Raw genomic sequence first — 26065 nt, 5'->3', positions numbered from 1 at the left:
TATAAGCAATGCCGTCATCGATGCATTTATCTTCTATATGCAGTTGTACCACTAGACTAGCTGTCCTCACTCCAGGACTGATGTGAGGTGTTTTCTACCTACATGTGATATTGCTGTTTATCCCCCAATTCCTTGTATCATGTGGTTCATGCATTCCCCGTGTTCAGGTGGTGACGAAAAGGTTAATTATTGTAATTATTGTATTTTGTTACCATGGTAACATGTATTGTTAGAACCCCTTGCTTCAGCATTAGCATGTGTGTTTAAAGTTAGATGTGTCAATAATCACATGCCGTTGTGAAGCAACAGTCACAATGAATCTCTTGTAAGCTGACACTGAACTCCAGCATCGTGTGTGTCCAGCTAGATCCATCATTACCAATGTGAAACACAGGTCTCTATACCACGAATCTCTTGTGCGGTATACATCCGGGCTATTGCCCAAGACTTGAATGTTTGAGTTGTCATGGGTGTGTCAACACACTCTCTCCATGTTGTTAGGAACTTAGGAATGTATTTCTTTGCCGATCTCCCTGAGATCGGTAACCTAACAGTAATTTAGCTACATCGACACTGCTCTAAATAGCCTGACTCTACTGCCTGTATCAACACAAGTTCCTCATGTTAATGTTGTCTTCAACACATCAATTATTACTGATTCTTGTACCGACACTAGGCTGTACCAGGTTCCACAAGACACAAGATTGATGCTAACACTAAGCAATTGTTGAAGCAGAAGAAAGATGAAAGGCCTCGGCACATGAAATTTGCCAAGATTGTCTTCCGCTGGGACATGGAAGCACCATTTTCTGCCCGGAACTTGTACAAGATTTATTTTGGGGTACACGAAACATTGTTCACATTAACAGAGCTACAGATAATCTACGTATCTACGTATCTGCGTATCTGCGTAAAATACCCCCAAAAAATGTTAAAAAAACCTATTACTTTCAATTAACTTTTGTACAGAAAAGCATGCATTAAATGAAAAACTCAAATGTATAAAAACACCATGCGTAAATACCCAATAAAGCTTTTTCAGCATGTGTACAACCAGGCTAATTTATTTTCCGAGTCAAGCCTATAAAGTTAGAACTGTTATATACATCTAAAACATTATTTTTTTTTTTTTTTTATCATAAAATATTTACTTATTTTGGGAAAAACCAAATAGAGTGATGAATAAATGAGGGAAAAAATCATGGTTACCCAATGAAAAATGTAATAACCCAATTAAAATAGAAACCTTTGAGTAAAAAACTCAATTGCTCAGAAAGTTATCAGGAGCTCTGCATTAATATGAGGAAGTAAAAGCATGTGTACTGTCCATGTTTCTGCTATGAAGACCCGCTACGCTATACAGCTTGGACGTAGCCTGGCTGTGGTCCACCATGTATATCCCTGAGGCATTCTTGTTACTTACAGCATGTGGTAACTCTGATCAGAAGATTGGAGAACAGGAATATTGACAGGAAGGTCTTTCCCTGTAAAATTATCTCCAGTGGACTGTTGCTAGTATGCAGGGGCTCCGCCTGGCCCCACCCCACGCTGGGGGCTGGCAGGCTGGTCTCTCATATGGCTTCAGCATTTTTTTTTTAACTTGCACAAGAGACCTTCTTCTGTTTGCTAAATGGAACTTGTTTCTTTTATCAGCATTAAACTGAATACCGTGAGGATGAATCTCAGACTGTGTCATATAAATGACATGTGAGTTCCTATGTGATGACCACTCTTGAAGTTTGCTGACATTGCACATTGTCGATGTGGGTGACGTTTACTTTGCACATGGCATGTTAATTTGGATTTGATAGATATTTGAAATACATGTAAACTCTATCTGTGTCAGTTGTAGCTGGAGTATGATGACAGGTTGTAGTATTTCATATTGGTTGTTCCCTTGCTCATCTGAGATGACAGCTGTTTAACTTTAATTTAACACCAAAGATATTTCCTATCGCATCATTGACCTCAATCTCATATCATTTTAGTATTTAAAGTTTTAACAGCAGAATTTTTAATTTATGTGCATAAAGGATTTATTTACAAGTAGATCACATACATGCTTCAATGTCACATGAAATGCATCGATGTGTATTTATTCACACATGTATTCAAGATGTCCACCAACTGTAACCATGGTAACTGGTCTGGTCACAACTTCAGCCAACCAGGACCACTCATGTCACACTAATTACACACTGGATGTATTCAGCAACTTAGAAAAGTATTCAAGTAAAAGAACCAATGTTAAGAACAAAGAATGTGTATTCTAGATATTGTCAAGACCAATTGTTGGCCATGTTGATTGTGTGTCTGTGCCGATGGAGTGTGTGTGTCCCATGGTGTGGCCCTGTGACTGGTGCTACTATCTCCACACCTCACGCTGCGTGTGCAACGTTGTTATCACCATCTTGGCGGGGCAAGGGCGTTAACTGACTGTAAAAGTCCTGTTTCCACCCTTGCTGAACTTGGCTGGAATTTCTGTACCCAATCAAAGCACCACCAGTGGCTATTTCGAGTTATGTTCCTTCTATGTCCTTCCTCTTGACAAATCAGATTCCACCTATCACATCACTTTTATTTGCTTCAAACAAAATGGTGGCGCCCAGGCAAGACGATCTGATCGATAATCAAAATGTATGTTGTGATAAAATTTGTCTTTCTTCCCAAAGTGCAACATGAAAAGATTTTGAAAATACCTGTTGATGCCGAATTGGCAGTACACATGCTTTGCAAATCCTGCAAGGGACCAAATTCTGTATGACAGTTTACTAACCGGATGTTGACTTCGTAACGCAATTTTGATTGGACTATGCATAGACTCGTTAGTCCAGCCAAAATAAGATTCCATAATTGCAGCCTAGTTCAGCAAGGGTGGAAACTGGACTTTTGTAGTCAGTTAAATCCCTTGCCTCAGGATGTGTAATCACCTGGTTGTGGTATTTGACATTGTGTACATTGATGTTGCCCCTCTCTATAGAAGTTGACAGTGTGTACATCGTTGCCATCACCTGTGTTTGTAGGTTGACACTGTGTACATCGATGCCATCACCTGTGTTTGTAGGTTGACAGTGTGTACATCGTTGCCATCACCTGTGTTTGTAGATTGACAGTGTGTACATCGTTGCCACCACCTGTGTTTGTAGGTTGACACTGTGTACATCATTGCCATCACCTGTGTTTGTAGATTGACAGTGTGTACATCGATGCCATCACCTGTGTTTGTAGATTGACAGTGTGTACATCGTTGTCATCACCTGTGTTTGTAGGTTGACAGTGTGTACATCGATGCCATCACCTGTGTTTGTAGATTGACAGTGTGTACATCGTTGCCATCACCTGTGTTTGTAGATTGACAGTGTGTACATCGTTGCCACCACCTGTGTTTGTAGATTGACAGTGTGTACATCGTTGCCATCACCTGTGTTTGTAGATTGACAGTGTGTACATCGTTGCCATCACCTGTGTTTGTAGGTTGACACTGTGTACATTGTTGCCATCACCTGTGTTTGTAGGTTGACACTGTGTACATTGTTGCCATCACCTGTGTTTGTAGATTGACAGTGTGTACATCGTTGCCATCACCTGTGTTTGTAGATTGACAATGTGTACATCGTTGCCATCACCTGTGTTTGTAGATTGACACTATGCCTCTAGCAAAATTAATGTTGTGCTGTCCATTTCTTTCTGAGGAATTTCACATGCAATTTCTGTGATGCAAAGCTTCAATGATATTAGGTCATCCCTGTAAATGTACTGTTATATGAACTGGTTCAGACTGACAGCCAATGGTTCCTTTTGAACATGTTACTTTGTGGTTATTTCTTAAGGGTATTTATCTCATATGTTTGGTTGTATTTCAGAATATTATTTTGAGCGAGACTCCGAGGTACGAGAGCCTCAATGCTTGTTGTGTGTATAAACCTGTGTACATATACGTCCCGGACTGCGTCCACTCGTGTATAGCCTGCTTCCTTGTTCAGTGTATATATACAAGCATATTGTTGTCAGCTATTATTTATGTTGTTGTTGAAAGAATCAAGATTCCTGTCCATTTGTCTGTCCATATTACAGTGTCCCACGACCGTGGTTACATAGATCTCATGTCAGCACAATCATTAATCCAGCTGCTGCTTCACGCGACTCCAGTCTGTCCCTGCCATGCTATTCTCTACAAGTCCACCTCTTCTCATCACATGACTCGAGTCTGTCCCTGCCATGTTATTCTCTACAAGTCCACCTCTTCTCATCACGTGACTCCAGTCTGTCCCTGCCATGCTATTCTCTACACGTCCACCTCTTCTCATCACATGACTCCAGTCTGTCCCTGCCATGCTATTCTCTACACGTCCACCTCTTCTCATCACATGACTCCAGTCTGTCCCTGCCATGCTATTCTCTACACGTCCACCTCTTCTCATCACATGACTCCAGTCTGTCCCTGCCATGCTATTCTCTACACGTCCACCTCTTCTCATCACGTGAGGGGCGGTCGGGTAGCCTAGTGGTTGAAGCGTTCGCTTGTCACGCCGAAAACCCGGGTTTGATTCCCGACATGGGTGCAATGTGTGAAGCCCATTTCTGGTGTCCCCAGCTGTGATATTGCTGGAATATTGCTAAAAGCGGCATAAAGCCATACTCACTCACTCACTCATCACGTGACTCGAGTCTGTCCCTGCCATGCTATTCTCTACACATCCACCTCTTCTCATCATGTGACTCATGCCATTGTGCTGCTGGTGTCTGCGAGTCTCTCTCACAAACCTAGCCACCTAGGACCAATACACTGATGACCAGTAAACTGCTCAACCTCCTATGCTTTACAGCTTTCTAAGCGCATCAGTCTCTTTGAACTCACTCTCAGGCTCATGCTTTAAACATTTGCCATGATCTATGTGAAGTGGTGTCAAAACGTTCTTTTTGTCACTGAGCACATTCATCCATCCTTACGGTTCTTCTTGGTTACATTCAGTGTGAACAAATGTTATGACATCTTCCATAACATCTGGGTAAGGATGTGGCATTAGTTCCATGTTCATCAATTCATGTTGGTATAAGTTCTTTTTTATCTATGTAATATGGCCAGTATTTGTGAAAAACTGAATTAGTTCTATTGTAATTATATTATTGACTCACTTCTTACCACTTTGTGGAAATATAAACATACACATCGATATTTATGTGTTATTTTCAGGTTTAAAAATAATTGTTATTTGCATCAAATTCTCAATGTCCAAGATGCTTGAAATGAGGAACAGATCCCATGCAGGTTGAATGAGAGTTATCTCCCCTTTGATCTACAGGCCGCATTATGACTGGTCCTGCTAATCTGTTCTGTGTGTGTGTGATGTGTCTGTAGATACTCCAGCCAGTGATGTGGCAAGGAAGATATTGACAAGTATTCACTGGTCATGCAGGAACTCACATTGAGCTCACATAAAGAGAGGATATATGTTTTGTTTGTGTTTTGTCAACCACTCGGTTACGTGATACAATGTAATTGAGCGACTTCCCTTCGAAGGTCTACTGTCTCTGTAAGTTACTCCTATGTTAAGCTGCAGTTAGAAAGTGAAAGCAATAATTGTATTATTACTGATGTGAATGAATGTTGTTTTGTTGTATCACGACAACCCGTCAGATGTCAAGTGTTATCCAGGCAAACAAATCATGTGTCAGTCCTCCGCCACATGTTGTGATGTGATCTCCCGTATTCTGCTTCTGTGGCGACTTGAGCACTGAGTGCAACATACACCATGTGTGCTGGGCTCTTCATATGCACTTACACGCATTGTCACTGCACTCCCTGATGACGTAGTCCACACCGGAGACGTAGTCCACACCGGAAACGTCATGGGTGTCCTGTTACTAAGTAAGCTAGCTGAAGGTTGCACAGTGTCATGTTGTTGCTGCCATCGTGTCATGTCATGCTGGTTGCTACCCTTGTGTCGTGTCATGCTGGTTGCTGCCATCGTGTCATGTCATGCTGGTTGCTACCCTCATGTCGTGTCATGCTGGTTGCTGCCATCGTGTCGTGTCATGCTGGTTGCTACCCTCGTGTCATATCATGCTTGTTGCTGCCATCGTGTCGTGTCATGCTGGTTGCTACCCTCGTGTCATATCATGCTGGTTGCTGCCCTCGTGTCATATCATGCTGGCTGCTGCCCTCGTGTCATGTCATGCTGGCTGCTGCCCTCGTGTCATGTCATGCTGGTTGCTGCCATCGTGTCATGTCATGCTGGCTGCTGCACAAGACCCTGTGTGTTGATAAAGGGGAACATTTGTTCTACTATGCCAGGACAAGTAGTGTGATCAAATCCCAGATTTTCCCCAAATATTATCCTTGATTCTGACCGCTGCCATCGTGTCATGTCATGCTGGCTGCTGCACAAGACCCTGTGTGTTGATAAAGGGGAACATTTGTTAAACTATGCCAGGACAAGTAGTGTGATCAAATCCCAGATTTTCCCCAAATATTATCCTTGATTCTGACCGCCACACCAATACTCGATGCTTCCTCCAAATTGGGTTGTTGGCCCACATAAGCTGACACACCATTTGGATGTCCCAAGCTGCATTAAGCCCAACTCATTTGCCAGATGTCAGCAGTCTTTATGTGGGATGTCAGTTTATTATTAGAACTAATATATTGTTAACATTTTTCACTCCTTGAATAAGAATGCTTTTTCTGTTTCGTTGACATGATACAGCTGTGAATGTGGTTCTCGCCCTAATTGGCTGCATTGATGTCAGTTTAGATGAATACAGCGAGGAAATGTGTTGTGCAAGATGGCCATTGGTCCTGCTAACAGTGGTTGAATTGCACATTGCAGTACTGTCAATGATCAACTGTTGGTTGACAGTGGTTGAATTGCACATTGCAGTCTGTCAATGATAAATTGTTGGTTGAAAGTGTTTGCAGTCTGTCAATGATCAACTGTTGGTTGACAGTGGTTGAATTGCACATTGCAGTCTGTCAATGATCAACTGTTGGTTGACAGTGGTTGAATTGTACACTGCCAAATTGTCACTGCTCTTGGTGAGTGTGGTTGTACCGTGTTTTGTTGGTGATTGTGGTGTGTGGCTGCCTTTGTTGTTGGGTTTTCTCCAGCCAGTAGCAGCGCTGTTCATGTAGGGCACCATGTTGTTGAGTTGTTCATGTTTTCAGTGTTCTGAAGTTGATAAAAGTTGTTAATATTCTCAAATATTTTATTAATACCAAACCCTAAGCCTACTTTGTTTAGAATATTATCAGATATATTTCTGACAGTGGCTAGTAATGGACATGTACACCAGCAGCAATAGGGATATTTTTGTATATTAACTTTTGTAAAATATTGGCAGTGTTCATGTCATATCATTTTGAGCAAGTGTTCACTCATAGTTTAATAGTCTGCAGACATGAACCTCCTTTCTTTGACAATGAGTTCTTCCCAGAACAATCTGCCAGCATTATTGTAGAGCTTTGTTGTTGGTAGAGGGGTAATTATTACCTATTGTTTTGAGACATATACAAGCTCTGTATCCAATAGATAGAAACATGTTTAGTCTGAAGTCTAGCTATATGTTTGTATAACACCTGGTGTGTAAATTAACAACTGAAATCGATTCCAACACATCCTCAGCAATGACATATGAAACAAATAGAACCTCCCTTAGTCATTTTTCAGTTTACGCCATTTCTATTCATTCATATTTATTTTGAAAACATGAAGATCAACCCAGTACCTTCATGTCTCCCTGAGACAGTGTTGTCCACGTTGGACTGCAAACATCTACCTGGACTTCAGCCAGTGTGAGTACTGTAGGAAAATGTGTGTCAAGTTTTGTACAGGTCTTCACAACAAGGCGCCATATAACCATTTGCCTGCCTATCACCCTTGAGATTAATTGTTTCTAGTCATTTGCCCTGCTTCGCCTCTTGCTGAGCAGCAGTAACTTAGAATTGCTGTGGCCTTGACCTACAAGTGTTAGTAACCTAGAAACGCTGTGGCTTTGACCTACAGGTGTTAGTTACCAAGCAACGCTATGGCCTTGACCTACAGCTATCAGTAACCTAGCAACGCCATGGCCTTGACCCACAGCTGTCAGTGTTGCACTTTGTGGGATATGACTTCTCTGCTTCATGGCTGGTGTTATTTGACTTAAATTATTTTGTTTCTTTGTTTGGATAATGTGAGGCTGGGTGATGACCAAGGTGATATTGGACTGCTTCTCTGCATGTCACAGTATTGGGACACTAGTATCTCTTATCAAAGTAGGGTTTTGGATACAAACAGTAACAATTATACATTCTCAATAAGACTCAATAAGAAAAGAAAATTCACGCCAGAACTAACTGAAAGGAATGATAAGCAAGAACAGTTATGAATCTTGACTGTGATCAGATCACTCTATACATATAACGAAGGGGATGTACATTCTTCACATTTCTTGTACAAAGCTGAGTTTGAGTTCAGAAAAATTTCTTGAAAATTCAAGAAATTAATTATCGTGTTTCCTGTCATATTTTTTTTCCCATGATAACGAAGCCATGGCTGGTGCATTGTAAAACATTTTCTTTTTCAAGTGAATGGCAGAATTATTTACACATTACATCGTAATATTTGATACATTAAGTGAATGTTCTCCATCCTCCATCATACATGTGCTCAGTACCTCAGATTGTCAACTGTCCAGTCTCCAAGTTTACATCATTTCCTGCCTGTTTAAATGTTGAAGATGACACGGCCTCAAAGTGTACGGCAACAATCTCATTTTTAAACTGTTTTCTGTGTTTCTCACTGTCTGTGTGAATTGTGATTATTTCGTGGGGTAAGTGGACGAGGTCAAGGATAGCCTGTGTCCACGAGTACATCGAGGAAACTCCAGCTCTTGCGGAATATATCAATAAAACTAAGTACTCAGTTGGTTGTTTGTCCTTTATACCAGAGCCATCATTAGCAACGAGCACAGGTGCCCCGGCTGAATTGCATCCCTTAGTTTCCAGGACCAGTGAAGATCTGGGGTAGAATAGGTCATGCTTGTCGTAAAAGGCAACTTACGGTATCAGGTGGTTAGGCTCACTGACTTGGTTGATGCATGTCATTGTATCCCAATTGCATGGATCTATGCTCATGATGTCAATCATTTGTCTGGGCCAGACCACCATCATATAGCTGGAATATTGCTGAGTGTGGCGTTAATCAGCAAACAAACAAAGTTTCCAGGATCCGCTGATCATGAGGTTGAACCTGACATGACTGCCTTGGTTTGTAGGAGTGGTCCAAGTGGTCCATGGTTCCTCAACACATGCACAGTAGCCCTGACACCGCCGCCTCCATGGTCCAGTGGGTAGTCTGCCCAGAGAGTGAGAGGTCGGGGGTTCGATCTCCAGCAGTATCATACTAAAAGATGTTAAAACACGGTACTTGTTGTTACTCTGTCTGGCGCAGTAAGGGGCTAAAACAAGGATTGGCTGGCGCAGAGTCAGTACTCTATGTCTGAGTTGGGTATCCATGTTAAATTGTGACATGGTATCTCAGCGGGGTAGCACTATAAAACCAGCATTTGTCCAAACAAGTGCACATTGCTCTGTAAGTGCAATAATCTTGAACACAACCTCCAATGTCCCTGCCATAGTTCCCGATTCCAGGTTAGAATATGTTCTTCAGCAACATACACTTTTGTAAGAGGTGACTAAATAAATCCGGTGGTCAGGCTTGATGACTGATTTCATTGACTGATTATGCTTCAAGGTTTGTCGACACCAAAGCTGTGCTTGCAGGTTTCGGTAAATGTCAGAGACCTGCATCATCTCCAGCTTTCCTCCCACATCAAACTGACACACAGTGATACCTCAAATCTTCAAATACCTCCACACAACACATAACAGACACACTGATGCCTTTAGCTCATTAACAATATATTACTTTGTGTTTGTTGTTTTCACAGACCACCCCATGGATACAATGTGACAGTTTCTACCCGGAACACCACAGTGGTGAAGAAAAGTGACATTGATCAACGTATGAGATAACAGCACATATTCACTAACAAAAGCAATACAAATCCCTCTTTAAGAATATTGGTGTAGAAATCTTCCATAACCAATTGTTTCTATATTTAAATGTCTCGGTGACAAAATGCATAACCCAGAAAATAGTGATTTTTGCTTGCTCATACAAACTGTCATACGTATGGGAAATTTGACCCGCGAGGGGACCACATGGTCAATCATCGGTTAGGAAATATAAATTGAATGATTAATTTCTGTGTCCAATATGAGTGAAAAAACAATTAAATGACAATGCACAACATTGTCCGCTTTGAAGCTCTTCAGTTTATTTTTTGGAGAGATGATTTTGGTGTGATGACATTGTAGATTATGAATCCACTCTTAAGTCAATACTGACCAGGTGGCCCCTTTATTAAAAGCTTTCCCTATATCTTAAGTGCCATCTGACAACAGTGTGGGATGGTAGCCGTAGTATGCAAGTAGACTGGACTATCCGTAGATTGTGACTGTGTGATGGTGACCAGAAGGAAACATACAATATAAAACAAATAAATAGAACTTGTATCACAAGACCTAATCGTTTGGTCCCCCTCAGTGCCATAACGTCTCAGTATTGACTTGGTCCCGTCTTGGATGATGCAAGCACCCATCTGGTCTTCACGCCTCCATTCAAGTAAGAACATGAGGTTCTGTGATCTCTGGCTTCACCTTTGACCTAGCTGAACTCTCGATGAGGTTGACGACGTCAGCAGCGACTGTCTGCAGCCCGTGTACCTCGATCCTCTTCACTATGAATCCTGTCCATGCACAAACAGCGATGGCAATGATTAGCAGCAGCTTGACGAGAGAGAGGAGGAGCGGGGCCGAGGGTACAAGCCCTCCCGACGTCTCCAGGAGATACAGGAGGACGCTCAGCACCAGCACCTGGACCTGGCAGACAGAGACACTGACCTGTACATAAACGTTTACCCCCAGGGGAATTCCAGTAACCTATGCTTGGCATTCCACACACAGCTGTTTACTGACCTGTACATAAACGTTTACCCCATGGGAATTCCAGTAACCTATGCTTGGCATTCCACACACAGCTGTTTACTGACCTGTACATAAACGTTTACCCCATGGGAATTCCAGTAACCTATGCTTGGCATTCCACACACAGCTGTTTACTGACCTGTACATAAAAGTTTACCCCAGGGGAATTCCAGTAACCTATGCTTGGCATTCCACACACAGCTGTTTACTGAGCTTATATAAAAGTTTACCCCATGGGAATTTCCACACACAGCTGTTTACTGACCTGTACATAAAAGTTTACCCCATGGGAATTCCAGTAACCTATGCTTGGCATTCCACAGACAGCTGTTTACTGAGCTTATATAAAAGTTTACCCCATGGGAATTTCCACACACAGCTGTTTACTGACCTGTACATAAAAGTTTACCCCATGGGAATTCCAGTAACCTATGCTTGGCATTCCACAGACAGCTGTTTACTGAGCTTATATAAAAGTTTACCCCATGGGAATTTCCACACACAGCTGTTTACTGACCTGTACATAAACGTTTACCCCCAAGGGAATTCCAGAAAACCTATGCTTAGCATTCCACACACAGCTGTTTACTGAGCTTTATAAAACGTTTACCCCAGGGGAATTCAAGTAACCTATGCTTGGCATTCCACACACAGCTGTTTACTGAGCTTTATATAAACGTTTACCCTATGGGAATTCCAGTAACCTATGCTTGGCAAACGAGGCTGATGATGGCATTGTACCATGACCGAGAATGATGTTGCTCATAATGTAAATCACTGGTTTGTGTGGTCCAGACTACTATTATTGATATTATTTAAAAGTTGCCATGATAGAGCTGGAATTTATCTGACTGGTTTTAAACAACAAACTGGCTTGGGTGTCACTGTTTACAAACCTGGATACAAAGGTTTATTGGCCAGGATAAAAAGGTTTATTGACCTGGGTATAACGATTTACAGGCAAGGTTATATAGAATTACTGGCCAGGATATAAAGGTTTACTGGCAAGGATATAAAGGTTTACTGGCCAGGATATAAAGGTTTACTGACCAGGACATATAAAGATTGACTGACCAGGACATATAAAGATTTACTGACCAGGACATACAAAGATCTACTGACCAGGACATACAAAGATCTACTGACCAGGACATATAAAGATTTACTGACCAAGACATACAAAGATCTACTGACCAGGACATATAAAGATTTACTGACCAAGACATACAAAGATCTACTGACCAGGACATATAAAGATTTACTGACCAGGACATATAAAGATTTACTGACCAGGACATATAAAGATCTACTGACCAGGACATATAAAGATCTACTGACCAGGACATACAAAGATTTACTGACCAGGACATATAAAGGTTTACTGACCAGAACATATAAAGATCTACTGACCAGGACATATAAAGGTCTTCTGACAAGGAGATAAAGGTTTATTGGCCAGGATACAAATGTTTACCTGGAAGAAACTCTTGTCACTCTCTGTCTGTTTCTGTCCCCGCTCTAGTTCTGTCAATGCTATCCCCAGAAGATTGTCTCTCTCTGACAACCTGGCATCCCGTGATTCTGCAGACTCTGTGATTTAATGTGATATAAAATAAAAAAGTGGTTAATAAGCATTTTCATGAAGAAAACTTATTTAGTCTTAACAACAACAATTTCAAATTCTCTTTAATTCAGATCTGTCTCATCCACTTGTACTGAAGGCATCAACATGGAGCTACCTGCGGAGTCGCCCGTCTCGAGGCGCAGCACGGCAAGCACGGCCTCGTGGTCGGAGAAGTTGTAGCTGCGCCCGGGGATCTTGTTCATGATGACGCTGCACTCCTCCACACTCACACTTTTGTCTGTACGAGATACAAAACTCCCATGAGCTTTAGAAATCTGTATGATATAGTCGTAAAGAGGAGAAAAACAACTTGGCTTCTATTAGTCTCTGGGGACAAGTACCCTGTACTTTGTACCCAGCAGTGTACAGCAGTGTGAAATTCAGCTTTAAAATAGTACTCCATGCTCATCATAAAACTGGAATATCGTTTACTTTACAACTGGAAAGTATTCACTGAATGCCAAATGATGGTGATGCAGTTTTGAGCATACAAAGATTATCACAAACTCTATCAGCTACCGTTACTTGAAAAGTATTAAATGGTAGAGTAGGTCCAAATCATTCCAAAACTTTTTGTAGGATCTGCCTGTTGGATCATACAGATCACACGATGTGACCTGGCCGGGTGTGTGCAAGGAGGCCCTGGTAGTATGGATCAGCACTCATTTGTCAGAATTTATACTCAGGATGGCATGACATGGCTGGAATAGATTGCTGACTTCAGCTCTAAATATTCACTTCACCTCATATCCTTTGTGTTGGCCAAAACAGGTATATGCCGATGGGTATTAGTTGGGTTGCCCTTTTGTTCTCTGTCCATGACTCTTGAAGCCATCAGCCTAATTTGCTGTGGTCTGCAGAGTGCTCATCAGGGATTGATTTTGTTTGTATGTTGTCCCAGGTGCTAGACTCGATCAGCTTCATCAAGTTTACATCAAACATCACGTGTAGTAGTATATCAATCTAACAGCTGACAATTACCGTAATTGCATAATGTTTCTGAGGTCCCCCGGGAACTGCCTCCAGACCTACACTGATAAGACTGCCTCTGTGGTCAAGAGGACGCAGCATCTGCCTTGGGAGGTTGGTTGCTTGTACCTGTTGCTGCGTCACACCGAAAGATGTGAAAAGATACTTTTTCTTTCCCTGCCTGGTGATCAGCAGTGAGGGGCTAAAACAAGGACTGGTCGGCTCAGAGTCAGTATACTGTGTCTGAGTGGGGTATCCATGTTAAACTGCGGCATGGTATCTCAGTGGACTAAAACAAGGACTGGTCGGCTCAGAGTCTGTATACTGTGTCTGAGTGGGGTATCCATGTTAAACTGCAGCATGGTATCTCAGTGGACTAAAACAAGGACTGGTCGGCTCAGAGTCAGTACACTGTGTCTGAGTGGGGTATCCATGTTAAACTGCGGCATGGTATCTCAGTGAGCTAAAACAAGGACTGGTCGGCTCGGAGTCAGTATACTGTGTCTGAGTGGGGTATCCATGTTAAACTGCGGCATGGTATCTCAGTGGGCTAAAACAAGGACTGGTCGGCTCGGAGTCTGTATACTGTGTCTGAGTGGGGTATCCATGTTAAACTGCGGCATGGTATCTCAGTGGACTAAAACAAGGACTGGTCGGCTCGGAGTCAGTATACTGTGTCTGAGTGGGGTATCCATGTTAAACTGCGGCATGGTATCTCAGTGGACTAAAACAAGGACTGGTCGGCTCGGAGTCTGTATACTGTGTCTGAGTGGGGTATCCATGTTAAACTGCAGCATGGTATCTCAGTGGGTCAGCACTGTAAGTCTGGACGAGTACAAGCAGTGACGCTAAAGTCCATTTCACCTCACCTACACTGAACATGGACCAGACTGTAGAGCACAGCCCCACTTTAAGCCGAAGTGTGTTCAACGTATATAGTGACAATTTATTTAAAGGCCTACTTGGACTAGGTCTGTAGAGCCAGTAGTCGATGCGCTTCCCATCAGGGTAGCCCGGCTGTGGGCTGGAGAAGCTGTTGCTGGGGACCTCATCTGTGTTGCCATGCTCATATCCTGTTGTCCGCTTCTGTAACACAAAGGGAGATAATCACCATGACAATAATGTATGAGCTGCATCACCAAACACTATAGTTACGTAATAGTCACGCAAACTTGAACCACAGCAATAAAGCTAAATCCTGCTCTAACTTTACTTTTTCCATATTTTTTTCACTTTGGAAATGGAAGTCAATACACCATGCTGCACCCTGCTGCAGTCATTGAAAGTTGCCAGAGCGAATATGTTGGCTTGAACTAAAGGTATTTCAGTTATGCTGTGTCAGCATAATTTGGGAGGAAAACCCCAGCTGCTTGAGAAACAACATTTGACTTTAGTCTTTGACTCTCCTCCCACAATAAACATGTGTGAAACAATGTACACCATCAGTTCCATGAATAATTAACAACATATCCTGATTATACATCAAGGATCATATATTTCCTCATATTACAGCTGACAGGTAATACCTGTTTGGTGGTCAGTAGCGTAGCAATCATTCACTTGTCAAATAGACAGGACGATTCTCTACATGGGTACAAGGTGTGAAGCCCATTCCTGGTTGCACAGTCAAGCTATTACCAAACTTGGATTCAATTTTCTAAAAAAAATAAAACTATCATTTTAAGTTTGGGTGGTGGGTAGCATAGTGGATAAAGCGTTCGCTCATTACGCCGAAGACCCGGGTTTGATTCCCCACATGGGCGAAATGTGGCGTAAAACCATACTTACACACTCATTTAAAGTTAGCCAATCCATGTCCGTGCTGAATTCATAGACATGCATGAATATAATTTATTCTTACAAAACAAAAATCAACAATCACGATTCCAAAAAATGAATGAATGCTATGATTCACCAGATGAAGGAGTAAGTATATTACTCCAAAACGTTGTGTTCCTCATAATAAAGAAGTTGACATCCATAAATTCTCTTCCTTATGTGAATCACTTCTGAATGCCTTTGAAAGACTTGACTTATTTCAAGTTTGTGTGGAATCATGATCAGATAGGGGCGAGGCATTGCATCACCTTGTTAAAAAACAAATACAAAAAAAACAAATCTAACATATATATATGAATGCTTCTTTTTTTAACAATCACAAACAAATATTGTTGGTAAAGTTAAATAATAAAAACTTTAAAGGGTTTCATTTCAGTGAAATGCTATTTCCCTCTCAGTCCTGACCTACTTTCTTATATTACTGAAATTCCTTCACAGACCCAAAATACTTTCCAAATTTATTATTTACTGGGAAATAAAAAAATGGTAAAAACATCAAATGAAATGAAAATGAAAGAACACAGAAGACTTCCAAATTTATTATTTTACTCCGAACTCTGAAATTTAGGTCTGTCAATCTGTGAACACCTCAGTCCCCCAGACAGGAAGAGATGTACCACCCACCTTGTCCAGCCAGCAGTCCAGCAAATGGGCATTGGTCCGGATCAGCTTATACCCCAAGTCCACTGGCTCCACGTTCAGGTCCCCCCCAAGCAGCACGAGGTCACACGCCTCCGACGTCAGTCTCACAAACTGGCTGATCTGGAAGGCCTGGGCGACGCGGTGAGCCAGGTACTCGTCATGGTCACGTCTGTACTCGGCATGGAACTGGTCGGTATCGACGTGTAATTGAACATGAATATCAAACTGTCATCAATGAATTAATGTTAATTTAAAAAGTGACTTCATTTTTTTTTTCACTTATGAAGGTATAACGTAAACCGCAGTGTGCAGATTGTGTAAATCTGTGTACTGTGTAATATTAGTTTTATGACTTAGCTTCACTTACTTAATCAATAACACCAAAACACTACAAAGAATACAAAATCATCAACAGCGCCGTGATGCAACAAAAGTGCCGCCAGTTCTATTATCAGCAATTCAGGGAAATAGCAGTCCATTAGTGGGCATGGTCTACTTTGGGGAGTGAGTGAGTGAGTTGGGTTTGACGCTGTTATATAACGGCATGTCAGCTTAATGTGGGAGGAAAGCACAAAGTGATGCAGGTCTCAGACGTTTAACACTTTGGTGAAATCCACGAGCCCGGGTATGGTGCTGACAAACCTAGAAACATAATTGGGGCAAACCGGGATTCAAACCCACAATCATAGGTTTCTGGTGTGCCCAAGGGATGCAACTCTGCACAGCGAATCGCAGCACCTTAGACGACTGGGCCACCCGTGCCCCCCCCCCCCCCATATTGGGGTTGGGGGTGGTAATTGAGAAAAGTGTCAAATCAGTGTCCCATTTGATGCATTGTTACAGTAGTGCACTGTTTCTCAAAGTCCCCTACAGATGCATGTAATGAGAAATCACTGTGTCATATTTAGTACCCCTGAATAATAGCACTGACATCATCCAACAGTCCCTTACATGTGATCCATACACATTGACCGTCAAGCCGTTGACGTTGAACTTGCAGAGTCCGACACCTTTGCCCCCGAACCAGTCCCCATGGTAGGGCTTGTGTGCAAATCCATTGAGAGAAAACTGGTGGAAGACTGTCTCAATCATCGGGTGGATGGAGAACATACACACGCCGCTGCCAATGGCGCCACTGGAACAGACAAGATGTCAAGCATGGTCAGGGACGGTTGTTTCTACAAAATGTACAGACACCAGTGTCAGTTTGTTTGTTGTTTAATGCCCCACTCCACAATATTCTTGCTGTGTGATGGCGGCCTTTAAATAACATGCTGGAGCAGAAAATCTAGTGAAAGAAATTATGAGCATCTACACAATCAGGATACAATAACATGCATGTGCGAAGTCAGCAAGTCTGACCACCTGATTCTGTTAGTCGCCTCTTACGACAAGCACGGGTTGCTGAAGACCAATTCTAAATCTTCATTTGATATCTTCGGGGAGATTCTGTTCCCGAAAATACTGGGGAAAAATACTTTGTTCTCAGGTTTAACAAAATAAAGAAAAGTGAATAGATCCAATGAAATGAAACTGAAATTACCACATTAGTGGAAGAAAACGTGTTAAATAACAGAGGCAGTCTAAGATAGTATGTATATCTTCATATTCAAACATAGGGCTCTGAGGCAAACTGTGGGGTTAATGTATATAGGGACAAATGTTTGCGATTTGGGTCTCCTTGATCTTTTTATGAAGAAATTAAACAAACTCTTCTTTCATGAAAGCCATCACCTCAACTCTCTTGCAATTCTCATGTGGAAACATTATTTGTTCGTTGAGACCATGTGAAACATTATGTGATCAAAACGCCACAAATGAAAACAAGACCCCATCTCAGGATGGCAATGGGCAAGTCACCACTCGGGGAATACATCTGCAGAGTGCCCTTGACAAACAAGAAACACATCTGGAGTTGTGACTGTAAGAAATCATGACATGGCTTGAGACGCTGATGAATGCTGACAGGGTCGGGACAGTGGGATTCTTGTGCATCACCATTCAGACCCTCACATTGAATCATTCGCACAATCATCTGCCTTTGAAACTGACTTACCTGTAGAAATAGTGGGAATGCGGCATTCTGGGTATAAGTTTTTTACACAGGCGTTGGTAATCACTCTTCAGCCATACCTGCAACATAATATCACACTTGGGAGTAAACATGAATTTGCAAAGTGAGTAATTTTGTTAGTTTGTTATGTTACGACAGTTAGCAATACTCCATAGCACTGTGGCCTGTAAATAGTTGACTCCGGGACAAATAAACCACTGAGCAACATCGTTGTGGTACAATGACACACAATCAACCACACCACCAAATCTACTTACCTGATCTAACTTAGACAAGCAAAGGACTGGGCACCTAATCTCACCCAGGTGCGGAGACCAGCAATAGAAGTCTGGAGACTTACTGCCACCCCGGTCTCCCATGTGGAGACCAGCAATAGAGGACTGGGCACCTACTCCCACCCCGGTGCGGAGACCAGCAATAGAAGTCTGGAGACCTACTGCCACCCTGGTGTAGTGACCAGCAATAGAGGTCTGGGGACCTACTGCCACCCTGGTGTAGTGACCAGCAATAGAGGTCTGGGGACCTACTGCCACCCAGGTGCGGAGACCAGCAATAGAGGTCTGGGGACCTACTGCCACCCTGGTGAAGAGACCAGCAATAGAAGTCTGGAGACCTACTGCCACCCTGGTGAAGAGACCAGCAATAGAGGTCTGGGGACCTACTGCCACCCTGGTGTAGAGACCAGCAACAGAGGTCTGGGGACCTACTGCCACCCTGGTGTAGAGACCAGCAATGGAAGTCTGGAGACCTACTGCCACCGTGGTGTAGAGACCAGCAATAGAAGTCTGGGGACCTACTGCCACCCTGGTGTAGAGACCAGCAACAGAGGTCTGGGGACCTACTGCTACCCTGGTGAAGAGACCAGCAATAGAAGTCTGGAGACCTACTGCCACCCTGGTGAAGAGACCAGCAATAGAAGTCTGGGGACCTACTGTCACCTTGGTGAAGAGACCAGCAACAGAGGTCTGGGGACCTACTGCCACCCTGGTGTCCCATGCCCTTCTTTCACTATGACAGTCAAAGAATTTCAGAGTGAATGTGTTTAACTGTTACTCATAACACATCATGTCACCTTGACGATTGTGGAAAGCCTGACGTGATGCAGGTCTCAGACATGTCACACTTTGATGAAACCAATGAGAACAAGTACAGTGTTGACACACCCTGAAACATAATCAGTGGGATTCAAACCCCCATTGTTGGATGTAACTCTACACAGCAAGATGCGTTTTGCTGGACAACTGGGCCACCCCTGCTTCCCTTATAGTATTCATGCATAAAATGATTGTAATTTGATTGTGTATCATGTGAACACTGATCCTTTTCTGATTCTAAACAGTCTCCGCTTACCTCACATAATACGACAATGTCATAATGCTGCTGAGAGATCTCCTCTGCAATCGCCTCAATACGTTCACGTCGATACTTGACTGTACCCGGGATAAACACGCCCCTAAACAGAACACAATGTCATGAACATCAAAGTGAGTGAGTGAGTGAGTGAGTGAGTGAGTGAGTGAGTGAGTGAGTGAGTGAGAGTGACTTTATTATCATGATTATATGCAAGCAACTCAAAATTAATTGGGCTGTGATGATATATTTTTCGTAGTTTACATAAATATGCAATTTATCTGGAGCTTCAAAGGCACTCAGACACAATTCCTAAACACAGAGGGCATAAGCTCCCGGAAAACATTATTATTGAAGACAATAAGCTGATTGTCTCTCCTGAAACATAAGCATGTGTTGGGAGAACGATGAAACCCAATTATGAATGAGACTGATACAAAGCAACAAATTATGGAAGTAAAGGTCAATCCCTCTATCATTGTACTTGAACATGTATTTTCATTAGATATTACTATTAGAAATTATATTAAATACCACAGTAACTTCTTTTTGTAAAATATTTATAGAACGTATTCATCAAGGGAGTCTTGTTGTCTTACCAGCAGTTGAGGGTGAGAACTCTCAGTGTCGTCATCGCTGTCTAATCTTCACAGAAAATATCTTGTTTCCTTCCAGGTACTCGAGGGAAATTCTGAAATAATTCAGTTTTCGTGAATAAACATTGGACAGATATTTGTGTGTTGGTGGTGCATCATGTTTGAAAATTAGTTTAATGTGTCTGTGATCAGTGTGTAAACATTGATTTTAAATGATGTATTATAAATATTACATTTATAAACTATGATTTTTAAAATTTATCATTTGCATCTAGTGTGGTATATCTTCATTTTATCATCCAAAACTGGCTCCCACAGGAGATATCGCTTGGATGAGATCAAGTGATATCTACACTGTAGATATCGCTGCAATGAAATTACATCACAATGCTTTGCAGACCATTGTGACATCACTGGTTACCATGACGTCACAATCAAATGACATCACTAATGGCTCTGCTACTGAAGCTGTTAGCAGTACTTTTTACACTGAAGACACTATTAATTACTGTCTCCAAATTGAAAAAGTTGGAAGAATGATGTTGGATGATAAATAATATCTCACCCTCATTTCTTTTGACATCAAATATATCAACACTCGTTGATAAAAGTGGCAAAAATCCTTGGCAAGCCTCGGAATTTTTCCACTTTTATCAACTCGTCTTGATATATTTGATATCTAAAGACCCTCGAGTGAGATTCTCTATGTCACATATCATGTAGGGGGTAAACAAAACAACGGGAATGAAACATCGGCTGTTGTCTACTTTTGATATGACTCTACCCAGATGCACCTCTCATTGTTTAGTCAATTGGAAGGGGAAGGTGACTATAGCCGCCAGGTACAATGTTGTCCCACACTATAAAAAGTCGCCTGCATGCAAATGAACCGGTCATGTAGCTATTTGACGAGGTGGACACATGTGGGGAATGGGGGCCCCCAGCAACCTCTGCTGGTTGTAAGAGCGATCTAACTGATCGGGAGGTCAGGCTCATTGACTTGGTTCATTACACAGCATTGGTTCATAACAATGGGAGAAAACAGCTAAACAGGGTTTTAGAACTGTATTATTTTGAAGAAATGACAGACAGGTAGTAAGCAATGACAGACAGGTAGTAAGCAATGACAGACAGGTAGTAAGCAATGACAGACAGGTAGTAAGCGATGACAGACAGGTAGTAAGCAATGACAGACAGGTAGTAAGCAATGACAGACAGGTAGTAAGCAATGACAGACAGGTAGTAAGCAATGACAGAACAAAATGTGCATCATCATGTTGTGAGATTTCTGTCCCCGCGAGGAAGTCATGAGACAGAACCCGCATATATTCCAAAGTCGTATTTGAGCAAGGTACTTCTGTAGTGTTCGTTTCTTATATTTCCTTTCAAGTATCAGTTTTGGTTCATCATTTGATTATCTCTTCTAATGGAAACGAGTGCAAGTACAACACGATGTGGTCACATGTGCACTAGAATCAAGAGGTTGGAGATAACCGGTCCTCGGGGATAACTGGGCTCTAACAGTACTAAATTTTAATCTGCACAGTTCGTAAAGTTAACTTACACATACAGGTACAGTTACAGCTGTATGTATAGTTCTTTTATAATAGTTACACCCATAGCTCTGCAGTTAATGTAGTACACCTGCATAGTTAATTAAATACACCTGTAGAGTTAATGTACTACACCTGCACAGTTAATGTACTACACCTGCACAGTTAATTAATTACACCTGTACAGTTAATGTACTACACCTGTACAGTTAAGGTACTACACCTGCACAGTTAATGTACTACACCTGTACAGTTAATTAATTACACCTGCACAGTTAATGTACTACACCTGCACAGTTAATGCACTACACCTGCACAGTTGATTAATTACACCTGTACAGTTTATGGAGCGCACCATGCAGTCTCATTCACAATGACTCAATAAAGAGACAAAGTGACAGGTAGGCAAGAATTGTACCCCCGCATTACAGCCCCGTGGTTTTGACGCTGACAGTGTGATTGTCACTATACATGTTGGTGGGCGAGAGAATACGAACCTTCATACGTTACACTGATCACGTGGAGTGGGCTAGATGGGTCGTATATCAGCTGGTTGTATACCAAACTGGATGCTGCGCCGGTAAAACGCGACGGCTCCCGTCACAACTTGCAACGCAAGACAAGGCTGAGGGATAAAATACGAAAATCGATTCATTGTTTTTAATTAATAACGAGTAGTACTAGAACTCGACATTATTCATTCCCTTCCGTATTTTATCAATAAACTTCGCGAGTGATGTTTCCTTATTACGGAAATGTTATCAAATTGATCAAATACCTTTTTGGTCGTCCGCGATCTTCCTCCAAATTGTTTACATTTATGCCGATTCCTTCAGATCTGTTAGGAGCTTTTGTTTATTAACTCCTCACAGCGATAGTCCGTTCGCGGAGTTTCAACCGGTAAGGGTAACGAAGGTGTCGGTCGCGGGCTGGGGAGGAGCTTGTTAGTTTATTTTCCAGGGGTAGATAACTCGGATATTACTAGTCAGGTTGTATGATTTATGCCCTGGACGTGTTCCGACTGCCCCTTGGAATCCCGCCCCTGTGTTGCAGGCAGTAAACTCGACTGAGAGAGGATTTCGATATTTTGGTCCCCTCCCTATTAAAATTGCTAGATCTGCCCTTGGGGTTAATGCATGGGGAAAATATAAGACTGGCTTCAATGTGATATCAAGTTTATCTCCCGATTAAAAAAAAGTATTTTTAGTCGGGACATAAACTTGATATTAAATTGAAGCTCGTGGACTATCCTGTAAGTCGTCTTTCGTGATTGAATCAGTTTATATGAAATAGGGAACTAAAGGGGACTGAAAAGTCCCAAATAAACACAGGACATAGCCCATGCACCTGACTCACGGAGTTAAGATAAAAAACGTGACGTGTACCTTATTCATAAGTTTGAAGTAAAGTAAATAAACATGATTCATTTCGTGGAGTGAGGAGTCCCATAGCAACCACTATAGATCTAGATTAGATAAAACTGGATATAATATTATATGTCTGTCATGGAAACATACTGATATCACGTTCCGGCTGAAGATGATGTGGATGATATTAATATGGATGACTCTGCTTTATGTCCTATATTGTTACCGATAAACGACCGAAAGGTTCAAAAGACAACACGTGTGGCTAATCACCCGCTTGTGAACACCTTCTATAGTTATATACTTCTCAAAAGAAGTTAAGACCACCCGATTCGTCCATATTACTTTTGTTCATTTGTCAATAGTGTCCACGACAGAATAATTACAGTGAAATGTAGGAATCAGGTGTGTACATGTATGTATATGTACTACGTATAGGTAGTTGGTACCTATCAGTGTGATTATAGTCACCTATTTCACCTGTGGCGTTAGGAGAATACATAATTTCTCTATTATTGAAACAAGATAACCCAACACATTCGACCCAGAATTAGGTCACCTAAACTTGAGTAAGTCTTTTGGCCTTAACTCATGTCATGTAATTGATAGCGTTATCGCTGCGCTAAATCAATATGATAAACACGGGGCGATAAATATGCAAATGAGGTCAACAAGCAGGAACTACGATTAAGCCCCTACATTGCTGCAATGTCTGCATGATCAACAAAGTATTGACTACGTTCCCGGTACAGTACAGTTAGGGTCTCCCGACCGACGCGTGGGCGCGTACTTCTGCAGATAACCTTTTGGTACTATATACCGAATGGGACGGTTCACTCAATCATGGTATTCAAGAGCAGTTTCTAAAGTCACTTCCTCATAATTATCAGAAATCTCGTGAGTCTACAATAAGAAATCATTCACTTCGATTGGTGGACAATTTTGTCGGACAAGCCAGGCACAAGAACCTCCATGGCAGACAAAGCACTCGCTACAGCAGCTACAACTCTGCTCTCAATTTCCATCTGGACAATCTCCGATTTAGAGACGCCACTAAACACATCAATTCAAGGATGCTGTCTTGCAGAACATTATATATAATTATGTTTCACTGCATGTCTGTTATACTTGGGATAACACTTCCTTAGTTAAGTACAAATTCTAGCACTTTGGGGGGTTTAGTCTTAGTTTAGATCTAGTTCGTCATAAAATAATATTACAAAAATGTAACTATTACTTTATGAATTATGAAAAATATTAATAACTTAATTTACCAATGTAGATATACAAAACATGTGTTAGATGCGATTCCGTCCAGCCTTCTGTCGCTGCCAATATTGTTCGTTCAAGTCTCGACAATGCTACATATGTGTCTGACGGATGATGTACCAACTAAAGTGTGTTATGCCATCCCATCTAGTTAAAATTTTAAATATATTTCATGTATATCACTATCATTGTACTAATAACTCTTGTTCCTTGAAAACAATTACAAAGGTTTCAAGAAGTCATTGTTGTGAAAACATATATCTAGTTTTGTTTTCTATTTTCTATTACATATGTATTTAAACCCCGAAGGTACCACATGCCAATTACAATGTTTCACCTTCTGTGAAATGTGCAGGTACTTGCATCAAGAGGCAGGGAGCGTACAAAATGTCTTCGCGCCTTGTTGATCCTCTGCACCCAAGTTATCTTTACAATAAATTATAGGACCGTGAAGATCCGGGTTAGAATAGGTCTTCAACAACCCTAATTGCCGTAATAGGCGACTGTGCTTGTCGTAAGAGGCGATAAACGGGATCGGGTGGTCAGGCTCGCTGACTTGGTGGATGCATGTCATCGTGTCCCAATCGCGTGGATCGATGCTCATGATGTCAATCACTGGCTTGTCTGGTCCAGACTCGATTATTTACAGACCGCCGTCATATAGCTGGAATATTGCTGAGTGCGGCGTTAAACAACAAACAAACAATAAATTATGGCTGTATGATTTGTCAGACACTGGCTGACACTGATCGCGGTGTCTGTGTTGAAGGACCGTCTGTGACTTGATCACAAAGTGGTATATTACCCTTATCACTTTCCTCCTTTCTGCTAAGGAAGACCGCATCCGCATCTCTGACCGTGCGTCCAACCATTGCTCCTGTCTTTGTTTATCACGGACTACAATAATGTATTACCTCTATCAAAGGGATGACTTCCTATACAAACTATATTATCATGCTTTAACGCGAATTTAAAATCAGATATTTTATTCGGATACCGGGGAATCAATAGGCCTACTTGTCTGTCAAACAGACCATGAAACAAATATACCCAAAACAGCCCATGCAAGTCTATACTGTTTGACAAGTCTAGATTACTGTAGTATCTGAAAATGAAGAAAGTCTCTGGGCTCCATTTAATTATATTTTATGACTGTAGTGAAACAACTGTTTTTTTCTGTAAAATATGTTCATTTCAGAGACTAGATGTTAGGCATACATAAGATCGATCGTATAGACTAGCTACTTGTCACAATTAAGTGTGTTGCCTCTCTGAGAATAGCTTTAATCATCCATTTCCAAGCAATGAAATGAATTACTTTATAAATTAAAGTGAGTGAGGATGGTTTTACGCCTCTTTAAGAAATTAATATTCCAGCAAAATCACGGTGTGAGACATACATTTTGGTCATGTAGGGATTCGAACCCGGGTCTTCCGCGTATATATAATATGCACTCTTACCACTGTAGGTAGTAGGCCACCCCATCGCCCCTTATCAGTAAAATATGAAATAACGAGAAAGTAATTTGTAGAAATAGCGAAATGGATTTATACATAATTAGATTTACCAGATAACGTAATGAACTTTATGCAGTTTTAAAAATACGCACATTTATGTAAACCCGCCCAATTCTGTTGGCAACTGTATAAGTTTTGCTACAGATCTCTTCTATTCCGACGTGGAACAGGTCGGACGCCTACAGCTGTAACACGATCCGACAATTTATTTTTATTGGTTAGGTTAACATATCAG

At 41.7% G+C, this 26065-nt stretch overlaps 1 protein-coding gene across 1 annotated transcript; it reads right to left on the bottom strand.

Annotated features, from left to right (window-relative positions):
* Positions 1 to 9894: 9894 nt before the first annotated feature.
* LOC139474421 (sphingomyelin phosphodiesterase 2-like) lies at positions 9895 to 22586 on the bottom strand. Its single transcript, XM_071257433.1, has 11 exons — positions 22455 to 22586; positions 22174 to 22301; positions 20127 to 20218; positions 19528 to 19630; positions 18160 to 18236; positions 17055 to 17238; positions 16086 to 16289; positions 14585 to 14708; positions 12769 to 12891; positions 12504 to 12619; positions 9895 to 10924 (listed from the first exon to the last, which is right to left on the bottom strand). The coding sequence occupies exons 3-11, from the start codon at positions 20159 to 20161 to the stop codon at positions 10664 to 10666; spliced, it is 1227 nt and encodes a 408-aa protein (XP_071113534.1). The 5' UTR covers positions 20162 to 20218; positions 22174 to 22301; positions 22455 to 22586; the 3' UTR covers positions 9895 to 10663.
* Positions 22587 to 26065: the final 3479 nt, after the last annotated feature.

This window comes from Haliotis cracherodii, unplaced genomic scaffold, assembly GCF_022045235.1.
Source record: "Haliotis cracherodii isolate W230 unplaced genomic scaffold, xgHalCrac1.p SCAF_3, whole genome shotgun sequence".
In the NCBI taxonomy this organism is placed as follows: domain Eukaryota; kingdom Metazoa; phylum Mollusca; class Gastropoda; order Lepetellida; family Haliotidae; genus Haliotis; species Haliotis cracherodii.
Note: the sequence above shows the minus strand (reverse complement) of the source record. Positions and strands in the feature narration are given on the sequence as shown.